Below are 10,808 nucleotides of genomic sequence, written 5' to 3' on the forward strand. Positions count from 1 at the left end.
AACCCTAGCTGCCGCAATGGCCTGCGCCGAGAGACTTGTAGACTGTGGGAACGAAGCAGGATCCCAAAGAAGAGCGACACCAGCCCCAAACAATGGGGGCAAACCATACAGACCACCGGGCCAGCGAAATGGAAGCCCCAACAGACCGAATGGATGGACGGATAGACCTCCTCAGAACAATCAAGCGGGGACATCTCGAGGGCCTTACCATCAAAGGAACCACCCGACGACGCCTTTGCAATGCATGCTGTGTAAAGGCCCCCACAAGGTATCCTACTGTCCTCACCGGGCCTCTCTCACTGCACTTCAAGTGTCCATTCAAGAGAGCAATGAAGCAAGGGTCGAGACTTTGCTAGACAAGAAGGAAGATCACGACAACCCCCGAATGGGCGCACTCAAATTCTTGTCAGCCCTCCAACGGAAAGTCGAACCGAAGGAGGTAATAGAGAAAGGGCTCATGTTCGTGGATGCCACAATAAACTCTCAACCGAGCAAGAGCACTTTGATAGACTCTGGAGCAACCCACAACTTCATTGCCGATCAAGAAGCCAGAAGATTGGGACTCACCATAGGAAAAGACCCGGGGAAAATGAAAGCTGTCAACTCTGAGGCCTTGCCTATTGTGGGAGTTTCTAAGAGAGTCCCCTTCAAAATAGGGGATTAGACTGGAGAGCTAGACCTTGTCGTGGTTCGCATGGACGACTTCGACGTGGTACTTGGGATGGAGTTCCTCCTAGAACACAAGGTCATCCCAATGCCATTGGCAAAATGCTTGGTGATCACCGAACGTAATCCCACAGTAATACCTGCAAGCATCAAGCAACCAGGTAGTCTTCGAATGATCTCGGCCATACAACTGAAAAGGGGACTTGCACGAGAGGAACCTACATTCATGGCCATACCACTGATAGAAGAAGCAACCACCGAAGAGACTGTCCCAGAGGAAATCAAGGAAGTACTAGACAGCTATACCGACATAATGCCGGAGAGTCTACCACAAACACTACCCCCTCGTCGAGGCATTGACCACGAAATCGAACTCCTTCCCGGGGTTAAGCCGCCAGCAAAGAACGCATACCGGATGGCTCCACCCGAGCTAGCCGAATTGAGGAAACAACTGGATGAGTTGTTGAAGGCGGGATTCATTCGCCCGGCAAAGGCCCTTTATGGAGCCCCTTTACTGTTCCAAAAGAAGAAGGATGGGACGTTGCGTCTGTGCATAGACTATAGAGCCTTAAACAAGGTGACAGTACGCAACAAATATCCTCTGCCGATAATATCTGACTTGTTCAACCAACTTCACGGGGCCAAGTACTTCACGAAGTTGGACTTACGATCAGGATATTATCAAGTACGCATTGCCGAAGGGGACGAACCCAAGACGACGTGCGTAACTAGATATGGGGCCTTTGAATTCCTAGTAATGCCCTTTGGCTTGACAAACGCCCCAGCTACGTTCTGCACGTTGATGAACCAGGTTTTCTACGAATATCTGGATCAATTCGTCATAGTGTACCTCGACGACATTGTTGTTTACAGCACAACCCTCGAGGAACACAAAGTGCATTTGAAGTTAGTGTTTGACAAGCTCCGGCAGAACCAGCTGTATGTGAAGAAAGAGAAATGTGCATTTGCACAAACATGCATCAACTTCCTTGGACATGTCGTCAGATGTGGAGAAATTAGTATGGATAGCGACAAGATAAAAGCTATCCAAGAATGGAAGGTTCCTACTTCCGTATCTGAGTTGCGGTCCTTCTTAGGACTAGCCAATTACTATAGGCGGTTCGTCGAAGGGTTTTCACGACGAGCCGCCCCATTGACAGAGCTGTTGAAGAAAGACCACCCTTGGTTGTGGTCGAATGATTGTCAAATGGCCTTTGAAAATCTGAAAACAACCATGACGAGGAGTCCTGTCCTCGGGTTGGTAGACGTCACAAAGCCATTTGAAGTAGAAACCGATGCTTCCGACTTTGCTCTTGGGGGAGTCCTTATTCAAGAAGGCCACCCCATCGCTTACGAAAGTCGAAAGCTCAACGATGCCGAACGAAGATACACTGTCTCTGAGAAAGAAATGTTGGCCGTAGTCCATTGCCTTCGAGTCTGGAGACAGTATCTCTTAGGATCACAGTTCGTAGTGAAGACTGATAACAGCGCCACTTGCCACTTCTTTGATCAACCAAAATTAACAGCAAAACAAGCCCGGTGGCAGGAGTCGTTAGCCGAATTCGACTTCAAGTTCGAACACAAAGCAGGAAAGAGTAATCAAGCAGCCAACGCGCTGAGTCGGAAGGGCGAACATGCGGCCCTGTGCATGTTAGCCCATATTCATTCAAGTAAGATCGATGGATCGATGCGCGACATCATCAAGGAACATTTACACAAAGACCCATCGGCCAAAGCTGTTGTCGAACTAGCCTAAGGCTGGAAAGACACGGCAGTTTTGGGTTGAAGGGGACCTCCTGATAACCAAAGGAAACAGATTGTACGTCCCAAGAATAGGGGAGCTGAGGAAGAAGCTCGTTCAGGAATGTCATGATACCTTGTGGACTGGACATCCTGGGTGGCAAAGAACATACGCCCTAATAAAGAAGGGGTACTTCTGGCCAAACATGCGAGACGACATCATGCAATACACCAAGACGTGCCTCATCTGCCAACAGGATAAGGTCGAGAAAGCCAAAGTCTCTGGACTCTTGGAACCTCTACCTGTGCCAACAAGACCCTGGGAAAGTGTATCCCTGGACTTCATAACACACCTCCTAAAGGTCGGGGAATATGACGTCATCTTGGTTATTGTAGACCGATTCTCCAAATATGCGACATTCATCCCCACTCCCAAATTATGCTCAGCGGAACTCACAGCCCAACTGTTTTTCAAACACGTTGTAAAGTTATGGGGCATTCCGTCAAGCATCATCAGTGATAGGGATGGCAGATTCATTGGGACATTCTGGACTGAGTTATTCGCTTTCTTGGGAACAACCTTAAACATCTCCTCGAGTTATCACCCTCAAACCGATGGACAGACAGAACGGTTCAATTGCTTGCTCGAAGAATACTTACGTCACTTCGTCGACGCTCGCCAAAAGAACTGGATACAATTGTTAGATGTCGCCCAATTTTGCTTCAATTGTCAAACCAGCTCATCTACAGGGAAGAGTCCCTTCGAAATTGTAAGTGGACGACAACCGGCCTTACCCCATATTATTGATCATCCTTATGCAGGAAAAAACCCTCAAGCTCACAACTTTACAAGGGAATGGAAGCAGACGACGAATATAGCCCGGGCATATTTAGAGAAGGCTTCCAAACATATGAAGAAATGGGCGGACAAGAAGCGTCGCCCCCTTCATTTCCGTGTAGGAGATCAAGTCTTTATCAAGCTGAGACCGGAACAGATCAGATTTCGTAGCCGAAAGGACCAGAGACTAGTTCGTAAGTACGAAGGCCCGGTTGAAGTCCTTAAAAAGATCGGGGCTACCTCCTACAGAGTTGCACTACCCGCGTGGATGAAAATCCACCCCGTCATTCATGTGAGCAACTTGAAGCCTTATCACCCTGATCCAGACGACGACCAACGAAATGCAACCACAAGACCGAACATCGATCTGAAGCAAAAAGAAACAAAGGAAGTGGAAGAGATCCTAGCCGACAGGGTTAGGAAGATAGGAAGACCTGTACGGACGATTCGTGAATTCCTTGTCAAATGGAAGAATCTCCCTATGGAGGAAACAAGCTGGGAACGCGCCAAAGATCTGAACTCCGCCGCCACCCACATCGCAAGGTATGAAAGTAGTCGGTTGACAGGGACGTCAACCAATTAGGTGGGGGAGGATGTCACGGTCATGCTTGTCCAGGGCATATTGCCCATGGCCGCATGCCCATGACAAGCCAAACCCTTGTCATGTCTTTTCATTCTAGTGTTTTTCCTTTTGTAATTCTAAAGCGTATGACACCTCAAAAATATCATGTCTAGGCCTGCCAGAACTAAAATGGCCCAGAATGTACTATAGGGGGATATGACTAGTCGTCAACTTCTCCCTACCCAAGGTTATATATGCTAAGCCATTGTTATCTTTCTCTTGTTTGCTTATATAACGTCTCTTTCTAAAATCTCTCTTTCTAAAATCTCTCTCTCTCCTCGTTTTCTAAAACCTTCTTTTAAAACCGAGGCTAGAGGCTTGACCGTACGTCGCTTGGCCGTAGGCGACGCAAGAACAAATAAGCTGAACTCGCTTGTCGCTAGAAAGTGAGTGCCGCACAATCGCTAGTCCGCTGCCTTCGAAAGCGCGATTGTGTCACAGCGCGCGTCTTCCCTGCCTCATGCGCGTCGTACGCGTGTAACACCTTCCCAGGCGCGTGCACGCGCGTGAGGACTTAAATAGAGAAAATCAGTATTTGTAGACATGCTAATGGTATAGAAGCGCTAAATGAAGAACACGCGTCAATCAGGTAAGTCACCACACTGAACTTTAGGAAGAAATACTTGTAGGAATCGCTTGGTTATGCATGCATGTTAGTTTAATTACCTTAGGTGGTAGCTTTCCATGATTGAATGTAAATAATTTGATTGTTAAGAGTATGGATGTATTGTGTGAAGTATTATGGGAATTATCTGAGTGTTGCTATTATGTTTTAAGCTTCGCCTTTATATGTAAATGTTTAATTCATGCTTAGAGGAGAATGAAAACTTGTGAACTCTGAAAGCTCCGAGATGTTATCGCCCCGTTGAGCATGCATGTTTATTTTGCATGAATTTTGTATGATGATACTGGATGATAGTTGTGTGCACACTCAGTTAATTTCCACTACTCACAAGAATGTTAAAGTCTAGGGATTTTTGGTTAGAGCGACCAGTCACTAAGCATAGACCTAACCTTCCCTAGAAGCATAAGAAACTTCCACGGTAAGCAAAACCACCTCTAGAGTACCATTAGGCTACTTGTGCGTGGGTGGTGTTATAGCTTCGTGGGGGACCAGCGGGTTCCTGATCAGGACTCGACTGCTCGATAGCCGTTTAGTATGGGAAACGGGATACCCACGTCGTAATTGACCATTTAGCTGGATGGAAAAGGGGAGGTAGCCCTCCCAAATACAGGGGGATTATCATGGGACTAGGGGGTTGCAGCTCACTTCCTAGACGAGACCCCAGGTAATCTCATACCCATACCGAGGTAGCCACTCGCAAGGCTCCAGTCCAACACAGGTTAGCATAAAAGGAACTCTAGGGGTATAAATGAAAGGACGAAGACAAAAGAAGCCCCAAGAAGCAAGTCCCAAGGGGGCAAGACCTAAAGAGCTAAGACTTGAACCAGAAGTCCTGAGCCAAAGAAAAAGACCGTGGAAGTTTGTCAAAATTTGGATGCGATAAGAGCCTACAAGTAGGTGGCTTACTGAGTATAAATTTTATACTCATTCTTTTCTACTTTTTTTTCCAGATACCGGTCGAGGTGGAGGAGCGTTTGAGAGCTGTGCGGTCACAGAGGGGGTCGTTCCGGAGCGTCAGTCCCTTGTCGGTCTTTTTGAGTCTTTTGTATTTCATTTTACATATGTAATTTCCTTTGTATTATTTTCGAAACAAATCTTCTCCCTCTTCTGTTTGAAATAAATGGTACTTTCTTATTTTACTTCACTTTTCTTTTCTTTTATTTTCTTTTTCTTTGTTTTCGATTTTGTCTTTTTAGCCACGATTCGAGTTTTCGATGCCTCGAAAATCGGGTCGTGACATACGGTAAGACCACTTACTTGTTTGGCCTTAGCTGGCGTTTTCCTAATTTCAAGTTTGCTAAGCTTCCATTCCTCGAAGTTGCTCCAAATGTCGCTAGAGACCGTTTTCTATTATGTCGTTCATCGCTTTTTGTTAGTATTTCACAATCCTAATATAATGCAATTTAAATTTGTGAAATAAGACATTATAATACCTCTATTACCTTCATAAGGATCAAAATTAGCTTCGAAAAGGTAAAAAACGTAAGGATTGGTGTAATTTTGTACAACCCGAACTAAATAACAGGTTTTTTGCACGTAAGGTTGGAGCCGAGTCGAGCCGATTCAAGCCGAAACGTGGCGCAATGGGAGAGGGACACATTGCGACTTATCTCTCAAGTTGAGGCGCTGGTTCTGGTCAGATGAAATGGGCGCGCGGGTCACAGTTGCGGCAGGCGTGGGCTGGAATGACTCTCAGACTGTAGGCATCACGGGTTGGATTGGTTTGTTGTGGACTCTAGGGCGAGGCTGGTTGCGTTACAGGTTGTGGGTTAAATCCAACCCGAATCCGGATTTGACAGATTCGTCTTCCTTGCCCAACTTCTTGCATTTTCCGATTATGTTTGTCTCTCCTCTGTACATCGTTTCCAACGCCGTTTCTCGTCCTTTTTCTTCCTCTACCTCTATGTTAGCCTCTCTTCTTCCCTTCCACGAAGTTTTATGACTTGTAGGTGCCTAAAACAACAACTCATGAGATCCTCAAAAACTCAAAACTCAAATTTCGTTTTCCAAAGACGTACCTTTGGTGTGCATACAGATGTCGATGATCAATTTCGTGTCGTGGTCCTTTCGTTTTGTGAGTTTGATCTTTGCCAGAAAACTTCGCCGAATCTCTCTCTCGCTTTCTCTCATGCAGGAATGCTGTGAGGGTTGGTTGGAGCATGGGTGTTCGTTTGGCGATTCGTGGAGCGTGCATGCGCTTCTCCAGTGCATTGCCCGAGAACTCCAGCACCTCACTAGAATTCTCGAGCTCCGACGACCACTTTTCTTTTCTTTTTCATAAACAGAACATTAAAGTAGTATAGTATAAGTATCAAAAGTATTGTGATAACATTTTTCCTACCATACCAAACACAATTATATGATTTCCAAACATCTCATTTTCGAACCTTCATTTTTAAACCAAACCATGTCTTAAATAAAATCTCAAAACATACAATGAATTTAGGAGTAATTAAAGCAATTAATACTATTATTATTTGGGTGAGTACCAAGTCCTAATAGGGAGGCTACCCAATACAATAATGTTATTATTATAATAATAATAATAATAATAATAATAAATGTTTTTGGGGTTGGAGAAAGGTGTTCACATGTCTCATTGTTTCCATTAAAAACAATTATTGTTCCACGTGCATTTTTCATATTTTAAATTGAAAAACGTGTGAGAATTGATGCATCAATTGAGTGTACATAGTCAAGATTGGGTCGGGTTGAGAGATTTTTTTTTTACCCAACTCAAAAGTACAGATTAGTTAAATTGGTAACCCAACCAAAAAATTGTCACACCCCAACCCAACCCTCTATTTTTGGGTTGGATTCCGGTGGTTCAAAAAAAATTATTTTTATTTTATTTTTTTATTTATCCACCTTTTATATATTTTTTAATAAATTTTAAATAAAAAAAATAATTAAAAATTCACCAACAAAAAAACTAGAATTACTTGTCTCAATCCTACCATAATAAAAAAATTGGTCAAAATTGGGTGTAAGTGTGAGGAAGTACCACAAAACTCATTAATGTAAATTTTTTTAGTATATTTTATGTATTTTTATTTGACTCGAGTCAACTCGAGGGTTTTGTCATGAACCCGGAATCAAACTGAGTCAGTTCGTGTTCAGGAAAATGAACCAAAACCAACTCGAAAAACTAATCCAATCCAACCCAACCCAACCTTTATAGTTCGGGTTGGGTGAGTCTGGATTGTCAGGTTGAATGTACACCCCTATGCATCAATAATTTTTAATTTGAGAGTTCAAATGAAATTTTATAAGTTTGTAGGCATGTGAATTAACGTTACATTCGCTCGTAAAAGTTTAGAATTTAAATTAATACAATTATTTATTTAGAATTTTAATTGATACATCTATGACTATTTAGTAAAGGTGTTCAAAAGATTCGATGATACAAAAAATTCAATCAACCCAACTTGTACGATTTGAGTTGAATTTGGTTCAAATAAAGGACTAAGTTGGTTCACGTGTTCTCTTAAAATTAAATTGGATTGAACAGAACTAACCCGAATTTATGGTTAAGTTTAAAAAATGCATTTTTGGGTACGATACAATTATTATTTAATTACTATATTCATTCCGTAAAATTTAATTAAATATTTAAAAATAAATAAACAAATGTTTTATAAACTAACCTTTTACCTCTATTAAAAATAAAAATAAAAATAAAAATAAAAATAAAAATGGATAGGGTTAGATACACAAAAATAAAAATAAAAAGTGTGAAATAAATTTTAATTATTTTTAAAATTTATTGATTTATTAGATATGAAATAAAAAAAAGAAAAAAATAAAAAATAATTTTTAAAATGGAGAAGGGTATAATGGTAATTTAAGAAAGTTTGAACATTCCGTATTGGGGGTACAAAAATTTTGAACATTCCGTGGTTAGTCCTATGATTGTGGAGGCAGTGAAGCTTGTGGCTAATAGCGTAGCGGGCGGTGCTCTCTGAAACTGAATCAGACAAAGAATGCCGCACTTCGCACTGTCACAAATGGTTTGAACTTCCAAATTTCATTTTGTCGATTACCGAAGCAAGCACGATCCGACACCTAATCTCCCCCCTCCTCTCTCCTCTCTCTCTCTCTCTCTCTCTCTCTCTCCTCCTGCTATTTGATTCAGAGGCCAACAGCTTTGGCTCAATGTCCATGGATTTGTTCTCTGTTAACACGAGCTGACGTTGTTTGCGTCGTTTGAGAACAAATTCCATGGTCAAATTGCTGTTGCGAGCTCCTGTTTGAATCTGAAAGAAATCCCAGCTTCAGACGGTTTTAGGGTTTTTTTTTTTTCGTCTTCTTATTCTTCAAGGAGAATTCTATCGTTCCTAATAATGCCGGTGCACGGATCCAAATCTGAGAAACCAGATGCGGCGGTGTTGCACCGTCGAGATGCGTATGATTTACTCGGTGTCTCCAGGAACTCCACGGACCAGGAAATCAAGAGCGCTTACAGAAAATTGGCTCTCAAGTACGTTCTAAATATCAAATGTTTTACCTCTGTTTTCTTCAATTTTTTTATGGCTATAAAGAGCACTTTCATATTGGAACATTGAGTTCGTTTGCTATCAATTTTCCTAAGCTTTATTCTCAGGAGACATGGAAGGGTATTATTGTTTTTTCCGGTAGGATAGGATTTCATGTAAAGTCATATTTAGATTGTTCCCCAACTACTGCACTTTAACCCTTTACAAAACGGCAGAGCATCGGTTTGTGACTTACCGACACCTAACTGTAGCACTGTGAATTGCTTATTCTGCCCCTCCCAACACAAGTGGGAATGAGTGCTAACAATCTTAAGAATTCCTTGTTAATTCTTGGTTAGACTTTCAGCCCGAGGTTGTCAAGTTAGGGGGATTAGTAGCAATGGAAAATCTTAATTTTATCATACAATTGTCATATACAAGGTGATGGTGTTTATACAATTAGCATCCTCAAAGTAGATTGGGCTTATATTATAGTCCAGAAATGTCTGAAATTATCAGAACACTAATATAATCTTTCCTTGTCTTGATAGCTTGCCTAGGAAGTATCAAGAATTTCCAAAAGAAAGTAGTGAATTTCATCTGTTGTACGTTCAAGCAACTTTTATGATAGTTTAATCACCATTGTTATTCCAGATCACCCAAACCAGTTTTCTATGCTTAAAATAATTCTTGCGTGGAATATCATTTATGAAGTATCATATCCGTTGATTCTTGATTACAATTTCCTGTGAAACCCATTATCTCTTCTTTCTTGTGATGCACCAATGTGCTCGTTAGTTAATCTGTTCCTTGCATAATGAGTGATGAAACTCTATCAGGTAATATAAGCATGCTTACAGTGTGATATGTTACATCCTATAATGGTAAATTATGGCTCTTTTTAGTATTGCTTCATGCCACATGTTATTATATCAAGGTGGTCTTCATAAATTTTTTGGTTTTTAATCCTCTTTTACTAAATATGTTGATAGATCATGAAACTCTAATTCTAAAACCAGGTATCATCCTGACAAGAATGCAAACGATCCCAAAGCTGCTGAAATGTTTAAGGAAGTCACTTTTTCCTACACCATTTTGTCAGATCCAGAAAAAAGACGACAATATGATGCTGCTGGATTTGAGGTGAAATATCGTTCATGTGAATTTGCACATTTTAGGAAAATTACCATGTTCAGATGTGTGTTTATTTAACAGCTGTACTTTGGGCTACAGATGATCTTGGAGAACTTTGACGATTTAGCCAACCAATTTATAATAAATATCTAATCATGAAGTCAGCAAATTCAAAAATAAATAAACAAATAAGTAGGACTAAACAAAAATTCATTAGTACTAGTCCCTCGCAAGATGAAACAATTTAGACTAAGTTATTCACTCTTTTTCTATTTACTAGGTTTTAAACCTTGAAATTAAATATTAATTTTTTTTGTATTTTCAGAAAATCTTGTGAATGTTGTTAAATTTAAAATATGTAATTTGAAGGAAAAAATTAAAGAAACTATTAAGAAGATTAATATATTTATTACATAATTACAATAACTATTAAATAAGGGGCCAAAGAAAATCAAAAGCTTCTCCTCTCAAATCCCATCTAAAATATAGTCGATTAAAAAATTTTAACTAAACTAAAATTACTAAAATATAATTTGTTGTTGTGCCTTATGAAATGTGTTTCTTCAAAATGAAGAAAGTTGTGATTTTACCTTTGCCTAGGCTGTTGAAACAGAAAGCCAAGAATTGGAGCTGGATCTTTCAAGTTTGGGGACAGTGAACACCATGTTTGCTGCCCTTTTTAGGTATGCTTTATCCTTTTTTTTTGGG

At 41.0% G+C, this 10,808-nt stretch overlaps 1 protein-coding gene and 1 long non-coding RNA gene across 3 annotated transcripts in view; both read left to right on the forward strand.

Annotated features, from left to right (window-relative positions):
* The first annotated feature begins 4,421 nt into the window (after positions 1–4,421).
* On the forward strand, positions 4,422–5,630 carry LOC111454468. The gene is made up of 2 exons (XR_002712427.1): positions 4,422–4,455; positions 5,442–5,630. It is a non-coding gene; the product is annotated as an uncharacterized LOC111454468 (long non-coding RNA).
* Positions 5,631–8,427: 2,797 nt separating this feature from the next.
* LOC111454066 (chaperone protein dnaJ 16-like) overlaps positions 8,428–10,808 on the forward strand; it is a 6,728-nt gene continuing 4,347 nt past the window's right edge. Inside the window, exons 1-3 of one of the 2 annotated variants that reach the window (XM_023095357.1) lie at positions 8,428–8,971; positions 9,986–10,109; positions 10,701–10,783. In XM_023095357.1, coding sequence (XP_022951125.1) covers positions 8,835–8,971; positions 9,986–10,109; positions 10,701–10,783 — 344 coding nt within the window. In that variant the 5' untranslated portion in view covers positions 8,428–8,834. The remainder of the gene's footprint in view (positions 8,972–9,985; positions 10,110–10,700; positions 10,784–10,808) is intronic. The other variant, XM_023095356.1, reaches the window with a different exon arrangement.

This window comes from Cucurbita moschata, unplaced genomic scaffold, assembly GCF_002738365.1.
Source record: "Cucurbita moschata cultivar Rifu unplaced genomic scaffold, Cmos_1.0 Cmo_Scf00016, whole genome shotgun sequence".
In the NCBI taxonomy this organism is placed as follows: domain Eukaryota; kingdom Viridiplantae; phylum Streptophyta; class Magnoliopsida; order Cucurbitales; family Cucurbitaceae; genus Cucurbita; species Cucurbita moschata.